This window comes from Kogia breviceps, chromosome 7 (assembly GCF_026419965.1).
Source record: "Kogia breviceps isolate mKogBre1 chromosome 7, mKogBre1 haplotype 1, whole genome shotgun sequence".
In the NCBI taxonomy this organism is placed as follows: Eukaryota; Metazoa; Chordata; class Mammalia; order Artiodactyla; family Physeteridae; genus Kogia; species Kogia breviceps.
In genome coordinates, this window is record NC_081316.1 from 41,420,187 (window position 1) to 41,440,749 (window position 20,563).

General features: G+C 36.5%; 2 protein-coding genes across 2 annotated transcripts in view; one reads left to right on the plus strand and one right to left on the minus strand.

Moving 5' to 3' along the window:
* Positions 1-467: 467 nt before the first annotated feature.
* The window catches only part of PDE3B (phosphodiesterase 3B), a 174,561-nt gene continuing 154,465 nt past the window's right edge, over positions 468-20,563 (minus strand). The window contains exons 12-16 of the mRNA XM_059068300.2: positions 16,700-16,899; positions 9,303-9,506; positions 6,600-6,761; positions 3,040-3,295; positions 468-1,824 (exon numbers count right to left, since the gene is read on the minus strand). Of these exons, the coding sequence (XP_058924283.1) occupies positions 1,610-1,824; positions 3,040-3,295; positions 6,600-6,761; positions 9,303-9,506; positions 16,700-16,899 (1,037 nt within the window). The 3' untranslated portion in view covers positions 468-1,609. The remainder of the gene's footprint in view (positions 1,825-3,039; positions 3,296-6,599; positions 6,762-9,302; positions 9,507-16,699; positions 16,900-20,563) is intronic.
* Positions 17,289-17,722, plus strand: LOC131759351 (dynein light chain 1, cytoplasmic-like). The gene has a single exon (XM_059068308.2). The coding sequence runs from the start codon at positions 17,300-17,302 to the stop codon at positions 17,624-17,626; it is 327 nt and encodes a 108-aa protein (XP_058924291.1). The 5' UTR covers positions 17,289-17,299; the 3' UTR covers positions 17,627-17,722.

Consider the following 20,563-nt stretch of genomic DNA (forward strand, 5'->3'; position numbering starts at 1 on the left):
TATATCTTCAAAAAAAATTTCACAACTAGGGTATATATCTGGACCCTAACAAGTTTATAAACATTGTAAATATGGCCCATTTTCTTTGTAATTATCTTAATGTGCTTTTGTGTAAAATGATTTACTAAAATATTTAGTTTTTTTAAATATAAAAATTAAATAAGTACTCCCACCATTTACTTTATCTCAGAAATTAGACTTGCAGTTGAGCTCTAGAAGTATTGAGTAGTCATAGGTCATTTCATGTAGTCTCAAGGCAGAAGGAAACTAACAGAAAGATGAGCATCAGTTTTACAGTAACACACAACACCCAAGATATGGATCTAAAGATTAAGCACATATTCAATTATTTATTCAATGTATGTGACCTTTAGAGCTCACGCTATTTCATTTGTTCTTTATCTTTGATAGGATTAATTGCATTTGATTTTTGTATTAAGGCGAAAGACAGACATCTCCTTTTCCTTGGCTTTAATTAGTCACAAATTTAAGAAGAGAGAATAATTCTCATTTCATAAAAGGTTAACATCAATATTAGGACAGTTTTTTTTCTTCTGACAAATTTGTGCTGTGTTTATATTAAAATAAATGTTTAAAAATACTAATCCTGAGCAAGAGTTAAAATAAGAACAGTTTTGACTAAAGAATAAAATCCCTTCATTGTTAAACCTAAACAGCTTTAAAATTCAACCATGAGATATAAAGTCAGTAAGACTGGAATTCAGACTTCTGATGTCCACGGCAAACCTGAATGCTCTGAGCAGAAAGAACACACACATAGTAGATTTTAAAAAAAAACAGTAAAAAGCATCAAAAATTGATGCACCTGGATTTTGTTAAATATAATAACAAAGGTTACTCAGTCCTTCATGGATAAACCTAGCTGGAGAACAGCACTGAACAGTATACTGCATTGAACAGATCCCTCAGAAAGGCAACGCTGGATTTCTTTTTTTTTTAGATAGGCACAGACTTCCCCCCTCAAACATTCAAAGACATAAAAGACACATTTGGAAGTACAATATGAACTCTGTTTTTTGGTGGGGTTTTTTGGTTTTTGTTTTGGGGTTTTTTTTCAGCTGCGCTGCTCAGCTTGCAGGATCTTAGTTCCCTGATGAGGAATTGAACTCTACTAGGAATTCATGGCAGTGAAAGTTCCGAGTCCTAACCACTGGACCGCCAGGGAATTCCCATTTTGGTGGTTGTTGTTGTTTTTTTAATCCTGTCTTCAAGAAAGGAAAAAGTTCTGGCCCCTTAGGAAACTAAAGTGAGTCGCTTGAGTTTTTAGTTATAGCTCCCCCCTCATGAAAAATAAGAGCCTTCTAGCCAGCAAAGCAGTATTATGACAAAGTACTAATATTTATACACCAGTAAAGGCATTAAGTAAGGGCTTGGCAACACAAGTCAACTGAAACCAAGCTCTAAGGATACTTTTAGTCCAGGTGGTGAAAGTGCATGGGAATGGGAAACTGCCGGCACAGCAGGGATCCTCACAGAGTCAGGGCCTGTCCACCTAGGTGCAGTCGGTTCCAAGTCAGCGTGGTGAGCACTAGGCAATGACATCGACACTGAGCACGGCCCTCGGGGCTTCTTCAGTATGCCTTCGCTTTTATTCCAACTGTCTCTCTTCCTCTTCATCTGCTTCTTCAATGACCTGAATCTCATCTCCTTGAGGTAAGGAAGAATTCTCCACCTGCAGTTTACTCCCATCAGCTTTACATTTCTCTTCTTCCTCTATGATTTCCTTCCATATCTTGTGGTTTTCGGTGAGATGGTGCATTAGCTGACAAAATATTCGCCGTCTGCCTTTCCTTCTTTGTGGTTCTGTGAAATTTAACACACGTGTATTCTAATCATAGCAATATGATTCAATCATTCAGTAAATATCTGAGTGCCTGATATATTCCAGGCATTTATGTAAGCACTGGGGTTATAGTTATAATAAGATTAAAATAATCCTTGCACCATGGGGCTCTCTTTCTAGTGGGAAGACCAAGAAAAGCAAGACACTTTTGTGTTAGATGGTGTTAAGTGTTACTGGATAAAAATAAAGTAGAGAGGGGATTAGGGAAGATGGGGTGGGGTGGGAGTTTCAAGGAGAAGGGAGGACGGTACTGAAATTTCAAATGATAAATAACAATGCAAAGTTAAAAACCATCCTTTTTAGGGATTTTTTAAATGTATTGAATTACACACAATTATCAAAATTTTGGTGAGTACAAATAATTTTTAGAAGCCAGTCAGCTTTCCCAAGATGACATCAGATGGTGATGCCGTAAGATTACTCTTCACTACGCTACTCCTGAATGCAAGGTAGGGTGGGGGAAGTACTTTGTTATCTTGTTCCAAGCTGTCTTATCTGTTCTGATTTATAGCATGCTTGGGAAACAAACAAAAAAATAATTACCTAGATATAATGTAAATCCTACTTAAAAGAGCAAATAACTGATTCCATTTTTAGTTACAAAGATGACAAATGTCTTTTTCATTTTCCATTTATACTCACTGATTTATATAGAAAAACTATGCATTACAGTTTGGTAATTCAAAGCCATAAGGCCACAAAACTTGGTTTTCCTCTTAGAGTCAGAGAATGTGTATTTTCCTCCTCTCCCAACTGTGTTGAATGAACTATTTCTCAAGTCTATATGAAGGGCATGTTAACAGGGAAGGGTGGTGTGAAGAGGGGTTAGGCAAAGGAGGACTAGCCACTAGGACCAGCCACCTCACATAAGTTCAGATTTGGTGACAGCCCCATCATGTGTGCACAGGTAGAGACTGCTGAAGAGCAGTGGCTTGAGGACAGTACTTCCAGAGATGCTGCTTTAACTAAGAATGCTTGTTGTGTCACAGCATTTGCATGGTACCCAAGCAGTAGTAGCTCAAAAGGAGACTATTCAGGCTGAACATTTAGATAGTACTTACTTAAGATATAACTACTGAATCTGTATCTTAAAAACAATGATTCAAATCCAAATTAAATGGACATTTGCAGTTAATTAATAACATTAAAGAAATGATAGTATCCTTATATCTTACTAGGATTTAGGTTGTCTTCTATTTCTTCATCCTCTGTATCTAATTCTTCACCATCTTCTTCATCATAACAACTTTCAGTATCATCATCCTCTTCTGCTTCTATCCACTGACCCGGTAGCAAACCAGCAGCATCATAGGAGTTACACAGGGGACCCACTATGTGAGTGATAAAAGATTCCTGGAGTTTTGCTAGTTGAGGAGAAGAACGATCCATGAAGGGACTGACGGGCAAACCAAGATTTGCTTCTTCATCTCCCTGATCGTATTAAAAAGAAAAGTATACCTTTAACTGTTGAAAGAACAACCACTGAGCTTTGTTAAAATTATCTTGAGGTTTTTTAATAAGCACGGTCTGACTCAAAATAATTTTTACGAAGAAGTATCAATGCAATTACTCTGTCAGTCCAACTCAAAGAATTTCTCTACTATTTGAGAAATCCTAAACAAGACTTTATTCTCACACCCCCAGTCAACCAGTACGGTTGATATTCAGGTAGCAAGAAAAATATACATCTTTTAAAATAAATTCAGCAAATTTGCTAACAAACCAAAATTATATTAATAGAATATATAAATTCTATATAAATTACCAAAATTCTATAATATCAAATATAGATTCTCTTTCTCCTATGGGGAGATGGTATAATGGAAACATTTTTGTTGTAGTTGTACCTCAAATATACAGTTGAATTTTGCAAATGCTTTTCAATGCCCTCCCTTTTTTTCTAACAGCAGAACCCTTTAATGAATCTAAATCAGAAAACTCAATATGTAAAACAGACAAAAGTGGAGCTATTGTGGTTGAGGTGAAGATTCGCCCCAGCTGCCTGCCCTGTGATACCCTCCCCCTTGTGGTCCCTAGGGTTCTGGAGAGCACAACTGGAGATCATACAGATGTGGTTTCAAAACCTGCTTTTGCCACCTACTACCTGTGTGGTGCTGGGCAAGCTCTATGCCCAATTCATGTGTAAGATGTGAATAATAATCTACAGGGTTGCTATAGGATGAAAAGCAATGTTATATAAAATGTTGAGCACAGGGCTGAGCAGTCCCCAAATGGTACTATTAACATTTTGGTGCCGACTATCTGAACTGGTGGAGGGTGAATACCCTCCACAGTGCACAAGTTCCGCGGGCAAGCAGTGTCTATCTGTGCTGAGCCAACAGAGCACTAAGGAAACAACCAGAAACTGTCCCATGATTAACTGTCTCATGATTAAAAATCTTATATGGCTTTATCTTCTGTGAGGATGAAAATGATCAATATTTACAAAAAATATCCAGGTGGGTTTATCCACAGGATTCTACAGTTTTATACATTTGACTTTTAAATAGGAGTTAGGCTTTTCTAAGCCCATGGCACATAATGGCTATAGGAGTATACATAAAGATAGTATAACTAAGGTAATAAAAAGGTAAAAGGTTGGGCCAGGTTAGAAATTTGCATCCATATCTGAAGAGGCTGAATAGCAGAACAAGACTGAGAAGGAATTCTGATGGTTTTGATGAGGGTTGACTTTCCTATAGGTTAGTACATTTAACCTTCACGACCACTGTGTGGTAGGGTTATCAGATGGCATTTTTCTCCTTTGACGTAAGAATAATGGAACCTAGAAAGATTAAGTGAAACTGTCTGAAATATTATATTGTTTTTAGTGATCTGGAATTATAATAGTTTATTGAGCACTTATGTGTCAGCAACTGTTCTAAGAACTTTACATAAATTAATTCATTTAATCCTCACACAACCTTATAAGGTAGGTACCATCAATATTCCTATTTTCTCAATGAGGAAATTGAGGCACAGAAAAGTAACTTACCCAGCTCACATTGCTGGCAAGGAAGAGAAGCCAGGATTCAACCTCAGGCATGGCTTCCAAGTTTGTTTAATAAGAATTAATTCTCTATACTTTAAAAATATATTATAAAATGGTTCTAAATGAAATTTTCTAATGTTCTTTCACTGAATTAGTGGGTTTTCTAAAATTGGCATATAGTACCACTTGCTTATTACCACGGTTTGTACAGATAATATAAAGGCAGCATTTTCTTTAGCATAAAATTCTTTTGTGAACATGAACTGAAGCCTGAGGCAGTCTTCAATTATCTTTGAGAATGAGGATGGGAATATGCAAACACTATACATACTGCAGTCTACAAATTAGGGTAAATATTTATAACCATTTATTACCCCAAATTACATATAATTTAGTTCAAATGTATCAGTGAAAAGTATCCTAAGATTATTGCTAAAATTTTACTAATCTATTTTCATGATTACACAGTATGGTATTTTGTTGACTTGTAAACAGCAGAGTATACACTATTGTATTGGGATGTTTAGCTAAGGTGGGTGAAAGACACTACATTTACTGGTCATTCAATACAATCTGGGTGTGACAAGGTATAACAGATAAGTGTGCAGTTTATAGGCTCACCTTCATCACTCCTACTAGAGTAGCAACTCTTGGTAAAGAAAGCCCTGTCACAGAAGTGTCACTTGGTAAACATCTTGATCTTTTTTGATTAGTAGGTCTAGTAAGGATTCCCAAGGAATGCAGTTCCAGTCAAGAGGATGTATTTGTTATTTTGGAGATAATGAGATATTAGGCTTCTGGGGAAATCAGTATTTTTCTACATTGTAGGGAGCCTCAAAATTGGACAGAAAAGTAGTAAAGACTGCAAAGTGGTAGGATTATTTTAAAGACAAGATTTAAAACGTATGAGAAAAGAGCATGTTTATATTTTTGAAACTTGAAAGCCACTAAGTATCTACATTGTCCCCATTTCTAGTGCTAATTTCTTACCCTCTGCCAGGACTTTTATGCAGTTGATGTATCTAAGGCAGTGTTTCTATAGCAGTGTTGAAAATGGGTTGATACTTTAAAAATACAATCTAAGTATACCCTAAATCAATTAAACAACTTCTTTTGGAAATAAATTATCCTAGGTTGTAGGTTTTCAGGATTGAAAGGGACCTTGGAATCAATATGTAGTCTTTCCTTAGCTCTAGACTGGAGTACATTCAACCCACTCCAGATTGGCAATAAACTATTTTTATTTTTAAAATTTAAAGATAAATTTTTTGTTTATTTATTCATTGTTTTTTAAATTTTTGGCTGCGTTGGGTCTTTAGTTGTGGCACGTGGGATCTTCGTTGAGGCATGCAGGGATCTTTCGTTGTGGCGTATGGGCTTCTCTCTGGTTGCAGTGTGTGGGTTTTCTCTCTCTAGTTGAGATGCGCGAGCTCAGTAGTTGTGGCGTGTAGGTTTAGTTGCCCTGTGGCATGTGGGATTTTAGTTCCCTGACTAGGGATCAAACCCACGTCCCCTGCATTGTAAGGCAGGTTCTTTACCACTGGACCACCAGGGAACTCCCTGTTTTTTAAATTTTAGAAACAAAGGCAAAGGAGCTGAGAAAATATTAAGACCAGAGCAAATGCAACTCATTTTTGGTTAAAGCAACTCATTTCAAGCATTTAATGTAGCTATCCAAACCCAAAGCGTAGTGTCTTCAGATGGCAGCTCTGAAAGTCCCACCAATCTCATGTTTCAACTTACCTGCTCATAAAATTCATTGACAATGCCTTCTGTCCATTTCAAATGCAAGTCTCGAACTTTTGTTGGGCCATTTATATCTGCCAGTTTGATGCACACCTGGCATACTAACAGGCGATCATTTTCATTACTCCATTCTATACCATTACTGTTTACATCATTGGCCTAGTTTGGAAAAACAGAATTATTTTAGGTGCTGAGGGCACAGGAGTTTTTTGTTTTGGGGGTTTTTTTTTTTTTTTTGGCCACACGGCATGGCTTGTGGTATCTTAGTTCCCCAACCAGGGTTTGAAACCACACCCTCGGCAGTGAAAGCGTGGAGTCCTAACCACTGGACTGCCAGGGAATTCCCCAGTTTTTTGTTTTTACTAAATTGTCTTAAAACCGTTTCCTGTCCAAAGGACAGGAAGGAATTTCAATAAATGCTTCTTTTAATTGGTTTGTTCCATAACATGTACCTCTATGGGTTAAATTTCCCTTTGAAGTGTCATTTACAGTTTTGTTTCAATGGAAGTAGAGCACTGTACAAGCAGAACAACAAACCGTGGGTTTCAATATTTGTGATTACCAGAGAAAATTGTAATTTATGTATATTATACACATTAGTATATAATACGATATAATATAAAATATATATGTATATGTAAAAAAATATATAAGAATTATAACTATTTCTATCTCAAAAAGGAACACTTAAGGATCTAACTGAAAAGACAACATGCTATATAGTTGAAAGAACACAAGTCTTAGAAGCTAATCTCTATGGTTTTAAATCCTGACTCAGAATGATTTACTAATTCATTGCTTAATGCTGGAAAAATTACTTAAGCTCCTTGAGTCCACCTTTCTTCATCTATAAAATATCAATCTAGCCATATTGCCATGAGGATTAACAAATGAAAAATTCACAGTTCATAGTAAATGCTAACGTTGTTATTTAAATAAATGCTAGTTATCAGGCAAATTACCATGCCTTTCAAGAACTCAAATTTCCTCTTGTAAGAAATAAAGTGAATAGGCCAGATCAGTGGCTTTGGAACTTTATTGTGATGGTAGATTTTTTTTTTGCATCTACCCCCTCTTTTTTCTTTTTTTTGTCTGTGCTGCATAGCTTGCAGGATCTTAGTTCCCCGATGAGGGACTGAAGCAGGGCCACGGCCGTGAAAGCCCTGAGTCCTAACCACTGGACCACCAGGGAATTCCCTGGCATCCGCTCCTTTTGTTAAAGGAACTCTTATGTAGACCACCACTACAGAAAACAGTTAAAAGAAAGGCGAGCGCTTTAGATTGAAATTGTGTAGTCTAGGGAATTCCCTGGCTGTCCAGTGGTTAGGACACTGCACTTTCACTGCCGTGGCCCGGGTTCAATCTCTGGTCGGGAACTAAGATCCGCAAGCCTTGCCCCATGGCCAAAAAAAAAAAAAAAGAAAAGAAAGAAATTGTGTAGTCTAGAGCCTCACTCATGGGACATTTTTCTGAGAGACTACAGAATAGAAATCTCTGAGGAACACAGATTCAAATGTTTTGGGCTAGATAATCTTTCACCTATAAAAACTTCTATTTACTCTGACTTAAGCACTTAAATGAATTTTTATTAAATAAAAATAAAAGTTAATAGAGCTACACAGCGATGAAATAAGTTTAAAGAAATTTAAAATTTCTTGCTGATTTTTATAAACATTTTATCAATATCACAACAGTGACATATATAGGTCTCCTTCCAGGAGGCTGAATCTAGTACTCCTTTGATACCTGTTCCTCTACCCTGAAGGTACACCTTCCTTTAGGGCCCAAATGTTATCAAGAAAATGATTTCCTGCCTGCAAAAGGTGGGGCATCCTTCCCTCAGGAATCTAAAGCAGTGGTTCTCAACATTTTTTCACCCCAACTTCTGAGGGATAGAACGTGTTCCTGTTATAGTACCATCACACAAGGGCAGTGATTCTCAATTCCATAGTGAATGTGAGCTCAGTGAGGACAGGGACTTCCATCTGTTCATTCCTTATTCTTCACTAGGACGATTGCATGCAGTGGGCAATCCCAATAAACAGTAGTTCAATGGGTGCCTTATTCTCACGTACTTCTCCAGACCCACACCAGCCAGTTAAACACTTAATAATATAAAGGGAAACAGGTGCAGCAAAGTAGGCATAACTGGCTTCTTAGAAACACATCTTTAACTTCATAAAATGCCTTACTTGACACTGGGCACAACTTTCTCAAATCTGTCCCTAAAAGCTTCAATTGACATAATTGGAAAGGTAGCAAAAGCAATAGTATTTTTGGACATGTTATAACTTTTTTAAATATTGGCATATATTGTATTATGTCAGATTTCTCATGACTTCATGACTTCAGATTTATCATTCTAACTTAATGTTAAAAAAATACCTTTTGGAATGGCCTAATCAGTTAGGTAATCTGACTGATAGAACCTGGCCATCCCCTAAAGAAAAGTAACTTTTCAATTACCAACCCACTTTTTTGCCCAGTATAACTTCCTGTCCCCTTGTACCAGAAAAGTCTTTCATTTTATACGGGTCCTTGGAGCTCCTTTCTGTTAGACTGGATGCTGCCTGATTCAAATCAGCTTTTGATCAAATAAACTCTCAAAATTTAAAACAAAACAAAACAAACAAACTTTTTTTCAGTAACACTGACAATAATTTCCGCTTTTGAAACCAGGAATTAATTTGTATAACAAACCTTGGCATTGAATTCAGCAAGGAAGTCAAAATGCTTTTTAAGATCTGTGGCAAGGATTGCTTCAATGACTAAAAAACGAAAGCGCTTGAATTGTACATTATCAAGATTAAGAAGGAAGTTGTATTCTGGACGAGAAAGATACAGATTCCAGGCTGATGCAGCGTGATGATTTTCCAGAACAGATCTGTCGTTGTACAAAACTGCCTAAAAAGGAATAAGAAAAATGAGGCAGGCATCTCAAAGATACTGAACTTTAATAATTAACAGAGTTAGGATCAGGTTGGAAGAATACAATGAGTACCTACTACATGCCAGGCATTTTAATACCTGTAAAGAAGGGTTGATAATTTTATAAATGAGTAGACTGAGGTGCAATGAGGATAAGGTACACCTTTTCAGCATTCACAGCTAGTAAGCGACAGGGTAATTTGTCTCCAAAGTTCATCTTTGCAGACACCACGCTGCCTACCAAGAGATGTAAAGTTGATATCTGAGGTCAACTTCATTAAATCAGTGAATCTTCTCAGATAAAGCTTCTGTTAATAAAGTCATTAGGGACAGAGAGAGCAGGTTTAGGGATATATTACTGTTCTTTAGCCAGCACGGAATGAACATGCTGACTAAAGCATGAAGGAGAGGAACCTGGAATACTGTGCATGGTGAGTCAGAGACCCACAAATATGAGAAGGGCACATCCTATACTCCCAACTGACACACTGCCTGGGAGTCAGAGAAGTATCAAGCAGGTAAAAGCACAAATTCTCTGGTTCGAGTGGTGTAGATTTATTCACTTTTTTTCCATTTCACTCTAGTGGAAGACCCTGAGGTACTACCTCAGTAGTCTAGGATTTGGGAATACAGATTTTAAAAAACACTGGATTGTATAGAATTTTTAAAGCTTCTTCCATCTCTAACAAGTAAGCAATTTTTTAAATTATTAAATAAGCATGGTAATTATTAAAAGAACTCTCATAGCCAGTGCTAACGGCTGAGTATGAAAATAAAATGTTGTCCCTATTTTCATAGAGCTTCCTGTCTAATGGAAAAGGACAGATAAAAATACTGTGCAATCTCAGTTAAGATGCATATTCTGAGCCTAATTAGATTGTTTTACATATTTGTGAAAATTAGCTATAGTCTAGATTTAAGCATAGATACTTACCATTTGATTTTTTTTTTTACATCATTTATTTTTATGTTAGCAATGATATGATTTAAACTTTGCAGTGAGTCATAAAAAGGCTGGAAACAATCTGTGTCCACCAATGGATGAATAAAGAAGATATAATATACATAGACACAATGCAATATTTTTTAGCCATGAAAAAGAAGGAAATCCTGCCATGGGTGGACCTTGAGAGCATTATGCTAAGTGAGATAAGTCGGAGAAAGACAAATACTGTATGATACCACTTACATATAATCTGAGACTGAACTCTAGATACAGCAGAACTAGGTAGTTACCAGAGGGTGGGGGAATTGGGAGATGGTGGTCTAAGGGTACAAATGTGCAGTTTGAAGACAAGTTCTGGGGATCTAGTGTACAGCATTGTGATTATAATGAACGATACTATATTATATAATAAAAAACTGCTAAGAGACTAGATCTTAAATGTCCTTACCACACACACAAAGTTAATTATGTGATGTGATGAAGGTGTTAGCTATCGCTATGGTGGTAATCATATTACAATATACGTATCAAATTAAAATGTACATGTGAAACTTCAAAGACTTCCTAAGGGGTCAACTTGCATTTAATAGTGATTTAACTAATTCATGCTTAAATCCAATAAAGACTGATAAATTATCAGAATAGCTTTGTTCATGAAGAAGTAATCAAACTCCCAGCTCAATAAATTACAATGTATAATGAGAGTCCTATAAAGCTAGCTGACTTAAACTCTCAGCTAGTGAGATCAGTAAAAAAAAAAAATTAGTAATTCAGAATTCCTGCAGCATCCAAATTACCCTTTGACCTTACCAAAGAAATATAAAATGGAGACCAAAAGAAATCTGAGTCAATATTAGAATCTAGGTATAATCACTATACTGGAAGCTTTAAAGACACGGTAAAAGTGGGAATGGATTGAGGAAAGGCCATCTAAGTCATTGCATAAGAAGGAAAAACCCACCTGGAGTATAAGTAAAAGGAGTCCCCTGCTGGACCCCAGGCAACTCTCTACCTCATGGCTGAGTGGAGGCAAGAATCATGGAGCAGTAAGGAGGCAAATTCTGCTTTAGAAGAACACTGGGAGCTTGCACATAGAGCAACAAGCCAAGCTTAAACTCCGTGGGGAAAACATTCCAGGTAAAACAGATGATGAAGCCTCAGCTGGCTTTTACCGAGAGCTCTATGACAACTAGAAAAGGAAGACAGTTTCCCCCCTAATTTAGAGGTGCAGTAAATAACATCCTCTGAATTTTGCTAAAGCAACTTGCTACCTGCTTTCTCTAGTTATGGATCCCATCCTTATCTCCACAAGCAAATACTTCTCTAACATGGCAAAGCAAATTAGTTGATCATAAAGTTTACTTTTACCCTCTCTGAGTCAAAAAGATTTGAAAAGGGGTTTAATACAAACTCTGACGGAATTAATCTTAACAAAAACCCATCAGACATAAAGACTTTGATCAAACAGGAAGACTATGACAAATCTGAACAAATGTCTCCTTTTGAAACACAAGAAAAAGGAAGAAACAGAAAAATCTCTAGGTCATAGTCATAAGATTAAAGAAAGTATTTTATTTTTCTGAATGAAAAATCTTAGATTAAGAAAGACTGTTTTCATTAAAAAAAAATAATATTCCTAACTTTAAAAAAATCCAATAGAGGCAGTAAACAAATTAGTTGCAGTAGAAAACAGTGAAGCTACTTTTTTTTTTAAAGAAGTACTTCTCTTTAAAGAAATAGTCTTGATGAACAGGTGTCATCTGGGGATTCCTTTACTCTCAAATTCTGGGTTCTAAAATTTCTGGTAATCCCATTATCTTCTAAGACCCTGTATCTTAGTTATCTCCCTTGTTTTGCTAAAACACATTTTAATGTAACTTTCTCAGATAGGATGGATGGAAAATGATTTTTAAAAATCTTTGCATACCTAAGACTCTTTATTTTGCTCTTAACACTCAACTGTAGCTTAGCTGGATACAGAACTCTAACATGAAAATAATCCTTTTATGCCAGCACTGTCTCCTCCCGTTTTACTTTTTTCCTAGCACTTATGTCATAATCATCTGTCTGTCTTTTACACACACACACACACACACACACACACACACACACACACACTTATTTGTTTTTTCTTGCTTTACTAGAATGTAAGTTCCATGGGGGCAGAATATTTTTTTTTTTGCTTGTTTTGTTCAATAACATTGCCTGGAATAGTGCCCGTCCCACAGTATGCATCGAATAGCCTTGTGTATGTTTTATTGCTGAGTCTCTTTAATTGGGAAGGATGAGTAGGAATCCTGTGAACATGGATGGAGCCTGTTTACCTAGCAGGCTTTGCTTTAGAATTACCAGTGTGATTTCAAAAATGAGAAGGATTTACTCTGGAGTACTAAATCTCTCCTGGCCATTTTCTTCAATATCTAAGAGATGTGTTTTCTGCCTGGAAGTAAATGCAGTAAATGCAGTAAATACAGTAGCTTTGCTTAAAGGTGTGTGTTGTGTGTTATATGGGAGGTGTGTGTGTGTAGAGCAGACAAGGGCAAATGGCATCAGGAGTCTCTAGGGTTCCACTTAGGCCTCAGCTCCCTTCTAGTCTACTTTAATCTCGTAATATTTGCCCACATGTTTTTCATTTTCCACAAACAGTATGAAATTCTTTAACCTACTGGTGATAATATCCTCCCGCCAACTCCTCTCTGTTGTAATGAGCTTCATCCCTTACTAATATTTTGATCAGGAGGAAAAGGAGAAAAATGTACTTGTTTAGTCACCATCTTGATCTATATTTGGGAGGACAAACATTTATGACTGTCTCAAATCTACAATTCTCAAAGTTTTGTTTACTTTTACCCCAAATCAAAACATTCTACAAACTTTAATATCTCAATCACTAATCTCCATCTTTCAGCCAACTATTCATTTGGAAATAGCTCAGAAATCTCTTAGAATTTTAATACTGCCATCCCTCCAGGATAAAGCTGACTAAATGCTTCCCCTTCTCTCATGGCAAGGATTCAAAATAATCCTCTTAAGTCTTCCCACACACTTCTCTTACCATGAGAATGAAGAATGCTTGATCCAGTTGGTGGTATTATACACTATTGTCCCTTTTTATCATACACCAGAGCAATAATATCTTTCACTATTTATGGCCTGATTAGACCTATTGAGCTTCCTAAGATGAGACAGACTGCTTTATTACCTAATAAACAGGTTAGGCCTCAGGCTTTCACAAAAGAGTCCTTATCTCACAGGCACTGGCTGAAGAAGGTCTCAAGAATTTCATCACTTTGGGAACAAGGAGTATATTTCAGACAAGCTTAGCAGTCCTGCAGAGCAAACAAATTAGGGATCCTTCAACATTCAACAAATTTTTACTGAATGCCTTCTGTGTGCTAGGCACCATTCTAGGTATTAGGAAATAAAAGAGATAAAAATCCCTGCCCTCTTGGAAACTTATACTCCTCTGAGAGGCATGGAATAAACAAAATACACAAGCAAAATACACAGTATGCTAAATGACCATTGTTATGATCAGGGGAGGAACATAATGAGTGCCAGGGAGGGGCTTTTGAAATTTCAGGTGGAAGGAAGTGACAAAGTGAGCTATATATTGGGTTGGCCAAAAACTTTGTTAGGGTTTTTTGTAAGATGTTACGGAAAAACGCAAATGAACTTTATGGCCAACCCAATATATGCCTGGGGAAAGAGCGCTCTGGGCAGAGAGAACAGAAACTGAGCAGGTTTTTTTTTTTTTTTTTTTTTTTTGGTATGCGGGCCTCTCACTGTTGTGGTCTCTCCCGTTGCGGAGCACAGGCTCCGGACGCGCAGGCTCAGCGGCCATGGCTCACGGGCCCAGCCGCTCCGCGGCATGTGGGATCTTCCCGGACCGGGACACGAACCCGTGTCCCCTGCATCGGCAGGTAGCCTCTCAACGACTGCGCCACCAGGGAAGCCCCTGAGCAGGTTCTTAGAAAGGGAATGTGCCAGCACATAGAAGGAAGCAGCAAGGAGGCCAGTGAGGCTAGATCTGAGTGAATTTTAAAAGGAGAATCACTGGGGGCTAAATCGTGCAGGGCCTTCTGAGCCACTGTAATGACTGTCTTTTACTAGGAGTGAGGGCTTGGAACAGAGAGTGATGTAATGCACATTTAAACAGGGCCAATCTGGCTGCTGTGTGTTGAAACCAGCCTGAAGGGGAGCAGGAAGTAAGCAAGGAGACTAGGTAAAAGGCTATACTTTTTCATAGCTGAACTCTGATCAATTTCCTTTCCAGTCCAGCCCTTTCCATTGCTTCATCTCTTGGCAGTCCTTAACAATGAGAATTTAGAAATAGCACAGAGTTACTGATTGTGTCCAGACTTCATGTTTGTATTTTGATCAGGACAACAGTTTTGAGTATACAACTTATATAAATTACATTCATGTGTCATTGTTTTCAATTATCTGCATGCAAGACAAGTAACACTAGAATTCACTAACTTGTAATATCCTTGAAGAAGAGGTAATAAACAAGTCTGACTCGCCTATACTCAAAGCTAATAAAGAGAGAATGAAAGCAGAGGGTGGAATAGAATAGTAAATAATTTCTGTCTACATGATATCTGATTCAGTAGAAAACTTTCCAAATGTTATCTCTTTTAGTCATATCAGGTACATATTTTGAGGTTCAGAAAGATAAGGGTTACTTGCCTAATGTCACACAGCTAATAGTAGGTAACCAGAAATAAAACTCTGGTCTCTCAATCCGAAGACCAGTACTTTTTCCACTGTGTCACTACTGCCCAGGTCTGTAACTTGCCATAGGACTAGGATTATGAAGTGCTAGGCTAGAGAAAATGAGCATCTGCTTCTTGCAGAATGGGACTGCAAATGAGGAAATGTGTTCCTTAGTGGGTAATTTCTCCCAAAGCAATTCTTAGAAAGTGGAAAAATATTAATATCTAGATTGAAATTCACTTAAAAGTTACCTGTGGAAATCATGAGCTATGAAGAGATGAAGTCTAACTGGAGAAAATGAATTACATAGCACTTTTAATCTTCTCTCTCTCTCTGAATCCTACTCTTGTCAGGGTAGAGAATCTATCTCCTATATTTTAAGCAGTGGGAGTGTGTGAGAGAAATGAGAAAAGGAACACAGAGAATGGCTATAAAAGATGAAGGAATCAGAACTGAGTTTTGAACATAGAGCAACAAAGTGAGGAAGTAAGATGAATTCAGCAAACAATCATTGACAACTTGCTCTTTGTAAGGCAGGCAGGCAGAAATACAAAGCTGACATTTCAGGAATCACCAGCCTAAACAAAAATTCACAACCACACTAAATTCTGCTTAAAACCAAGTATAGTCATCCCTTAGCATCTGCAGGGAATTGGTTCTAGGACCCCTGCAGATGCTCAAGTCCCTTAATAAAATGATGTAGTATTTTCATATAACCTATGCACATCCCCTGTATACTTTAAATCTTCTCTAGATTACTTATAATACCTAATACAATGTAAATAGTTGCCAGTGTGCAGCAAACTCCAAGTTTTGCTTTTCGGAACTTTCTGGAATTTTTTAAATTTTCAAATACTTTTGATCTGCAGTTTATGGAATCCATGGAGGCAGAACCCCTGGATGTGGAGGGCTGACTGTATTTAGTTCCAAGTCCTAATGTTTAAAGTCATCGCAATTACAGTATCCGTTTGTTGGGGACTCCTACCTCTTATGCAAATTGTGACCCTAAAGGAATCTTGCACCTTATCAGCTGTACTGAATACAAAAATAATGCACTAGAAGATTTTTTTACATACATGAATATATGCAGACCGAAGAGACTTAGAGTCTGCATATTATGGTATGTCTTAGAGAAAAAAAGAGGACAACAACAAAAATAACAGTTCTCAGTCATTATAGCTTTTAGGCATATGAAGGATCTTGCTAGAAGGAAGAGTAAGTCTTACATCTACTCAGTCTTCTCAATTTGATCAAAGGCAAAGATATTGACAGCGAAGACTCCAGAATTTCATAAAAGTAGCAAATTACTCTTTCAGGAACATTTTATTTATTTTCCAGTTGAAGATGATTTTTCCCTAATTCTTCAGCACATGTCATATCACTGCCGTGTGTTATTATCCAACGGCCAGATGATTCAATTGAAGAATGGTTTACAAAGGGAAATACAGTATGGCTGTAAAATTTCAGAATCACTCCTTAAACTTTCTGAAAAAGTAGTTCCTACCTGAGGGGCATTTGTTGCCACTAGAAATGCATTTGTCCGCCCTGGGTGGTCGTAATCATGCATGGCAGCTGCCACGTACAGAGCCATCAATTCCAATGCAGGAATGTTTGAAGACAGGCAGCCATAGCTCTCATCTGGAATACAGCAACTCCTCGAAGAAATGTAAGCAATTCGCCCAGGGTTAATTCTACCGTTAGAATCTGAGGAACAAGCAAAATAACCCAGCATTACACATAACATCCTCACAAGGAGGCTAAGGAGGAGATTCCCATAGGTAATATGATTATTTATCTTATTTGTTGACTTAACCTAAGAAATAGACTCTATTTAAACATGGACATAAGATAGTATACTATTTCCAACATACATGCTAATAGAGAGGAACAGTGTTAAACACGACCCTGAAGTCACTTACTTTACAGGACACGACAGGATTCTCATGATGCTCTGTTACTCAAGCTAGTGATAATTTTTAAAAACCTCTGATTGATAGATGCGCCACGGCTTCAGTAGGGACCGCTCCTCTAGAAGGGTCTGAGCCTCGCCAGCCCCTCCCCCAGGAGACGGTTGCAGTGGGCCAGCCCCTGCTCTTTGGTAACCATGTGTGACCGAAAGGCTGTGATCAAAAATGCCGATATGTCAGAGGAGATGCAACAGGACTCGGTAGAGTGTGCTACTCAGGCATTGGAGAAATATAATATAGAGAAGGACATTGCGGCCCATATCAAGAAGCAGTCTGACAAGAAGTATAACCCCACCTGGCACTGCATCGTGGGAAGGAACTTCGGTAGTTATCTGACACATGAAACCAAACACTTCATCTACTTCTACTTGGGCCAAGTGGCCATTCTCCTGTCAGATCTGGTTAAAAGCATGGACTGTGCCACACACCCAGTGATCCATCCAAAAACAAGGACTGCAACCTAAATTCCAAATACCAGAGACTGAAATCTTCAGCCTTGCCTAAGGGAACACCTCGATCTTTATTGTTGTTTTGTACAGGGCATTCTCTGTACTAGTTTGTTGTGGTTCTGAAGCAATTAGCAAAACAGCTTACATTTATATTTATTTTCTATTTCATACCTCTCTGCCCCATGTTTTTTCTCTTCAAAATCCAGTCCTTTAAAGAAATAAATGTGTTGGAGAAGTGTGCATTTAAAAAAAAAAAAAAAAAAAGCCAAACCTCTGATTTTCTAAACATTTGTTATTTAATGGTTAGATATAATGGCTGGGGTAACAGGAAAAACCAACCTAGAGAATAACATTTCATGAAATAGTATAGAGACTTAGGAATTTAATATATTAACAAATATATTATTAACAAATATATTAACAAATATATTTTTGTTAATATATTAACAAAAAAACAAATATTTAAATATATTAACAATAAAACAAATTTAATATATTAAAGTAAGCTTTTCAACATAGATGCTTTTCAAATCTTATCCAGATAGATTACCTTTCATTTGTAACCCTGACTACAACCCTTCTTCCTCTTCTTTTTCTTTCCATGAACCCCCTTATAAAATACTGTAAAGAAAAATTATGAAAACTGAAAAGGCATGGAAAACTGAGGAATGACTCAGTCAATATAACTCTTTTTATCTTCTAGTTAGAAACAGTGTTTTCACTATCAACACTGTGCTTTTGGTGTCCTTAATATCTTATATTTGTTTCTTCCTTTTTTGTAATTGGGTGGCTGTCTCCATTTAGATAGCCACTAGATTGTTTTTTCTAAAGGGATCTTAAAGTATTAAGGAAATAATAAACTATATTGAGAGTAGACAGCAAATAAAACCACAAAGATATTAGAGAGATACTAAATTTCATTGGCGTGTTCACCAGTGGAAACTCAGAATAATGTCCTGGCTTGTCAAAGTCCAAAAGGACTTTATCATAATTTAGTTCACTCAATATTTGCAATCACAAGAATGTTTTAACATAATGACTTTAAACACACACTATTGATAATTATAAAGATACCTAATTATTTTCATGCTGTTTATATTTTGTACCTAAATTGAGTTTTAGAATTACCCACACTAGAGCTGCTTTTAAAAATAATTATAAAAAGTAAAAACAAGATAGTTAAAGGTATGGATAAAGATATATTTAATTCTGATAAGATTTTAATTACCAATATCAGAGTCAATAACTTCAAATTTTCCTGCATTATATGCATTCTATATTTCCCCTAGAATTTAATATACATAAAATAATCAAAAATGGCAAACAAATCCTTTTAAACTCAATAATTACTTAGAATTGACATATTAGGATCTTAATACATTAGTTTGTATATATTTAACATGAAACTAGTAGTATAAAAAAGAAAACAGATGGCAAGGACAACTAAACATAACTACTGTAGATCCCATTTAAAAGGAGGCCTCACGGGACTGCCCTGGCAGTCCAGTGGTTAAGACTTCGCCTTCCAATGCAGGGGGTGCGGGTTCAATCCCTGATCAGGGAGCTTAAGATTCCACATGCCAAAAAAACAAAACATAAAACAGAAGCAATATTGTAACAAATTTAATACAGACTTTAAAAATGGTCCACATCAAAAAAAAAAAACTTTAAAAAATTAAATCAATAAAATAAAAGCAGGGCTCAGTAAAAGGCATCCAGATTGAAAAGGAAGAGGTAAAACTACCTCTATTTGTAAATGACATGATTGTATACAGAAAAATCTTTAAAAATCCACTGGAAAACTATTAGAACTAATAAATGAGATCATAAAGGTTGCATGGTACAAGATAGATATGCAAAAAATCAATTTTATTTCTTCATATTAGGAATGAATAATCAAAAAATGAACCCAAGAAAGCAATTCCATTTACACTAGCATCAAAAAGAATAAAATACTTAGGAATAAATTTAACAAAAGAAGTGCAAAACCAGTATTCTGAAAACTAAAAAACACTGTTGAAAGAAATTAAAGACTTAAATAAGTAGAAAAATACCCATGTTCATGGTTCAGGAGACTTAATATTGTTAAGATAGCAATACTCCCCAAAGTGATCTATGGTTCAACACAATCCCTACCAAAATCCCAGCTGGCTTTTTTGGTACAAGAGATATATAAGCTGGCCCTAAAATTCATATGGAAATGCAAGAGATCCAGATTAGCCAAAACAATCTTGAGAAAGAAGAATAATTTCGAAGTTTACTACAAAACTTTAGTAACAAAGATTGCGTGGTACTGGCACAAGATAGACACATAGATCAAGGGAATAGAATTGAGAGTACAGAAATAATCCTCATTTATATGGTCAATTGCTTTTGGACAAGGGTGCCAAGACCTTGTTGAGAGCCATTATGCCCTGTGTGATGCAAGGCACTTTCATACATGTTGTTTCATTTAATGCTCACATCTTAAAAGGTAGAAACTGATTTCATAACATTTAAGAGCCAACCATGTACAGAATATATAAAGAAATTTTTTCTACAAATGGTGCTGGGACAACTAGATATCCATGTGCTAAAGAATGAATGTTGGACCTCTTCCTTATTTCATCCCCCCAAATTAGTTCCAATGGATCCTAGACCTAAACTTAAGACTATGAAATCCTAGACCTTAAAGATCCTAGACCTAAACTATAACTATGAAACTCTTGTAAGAAAACATAGTAAATCTTCATAACCTTGAGTTACACAAACCCTTCTTAGATATGACATCAAAAGCATGAGTAATGAAAGAAATAATAAGATAAATTAAACTTCATCAAAATTAAAAGCTTCTGTGCTTTGACAGACACCATCAAAAAAGTGCAAAGACAATACAATGTGAGAAAAGAGCAAATCATAAATCTAATAAGATACTTGTATCCAGAATATATAAAGAACTTCTACAACTCAGTA

Coding starts and splice junctions, on each gene's coding strand:
- LOC131759351 (XM_059068308.2), top strand. CDS start 17,300: ATGTGTGACCGAAAGGCTGTGATCAAAAATGCCGATATGTCAGAGGAG.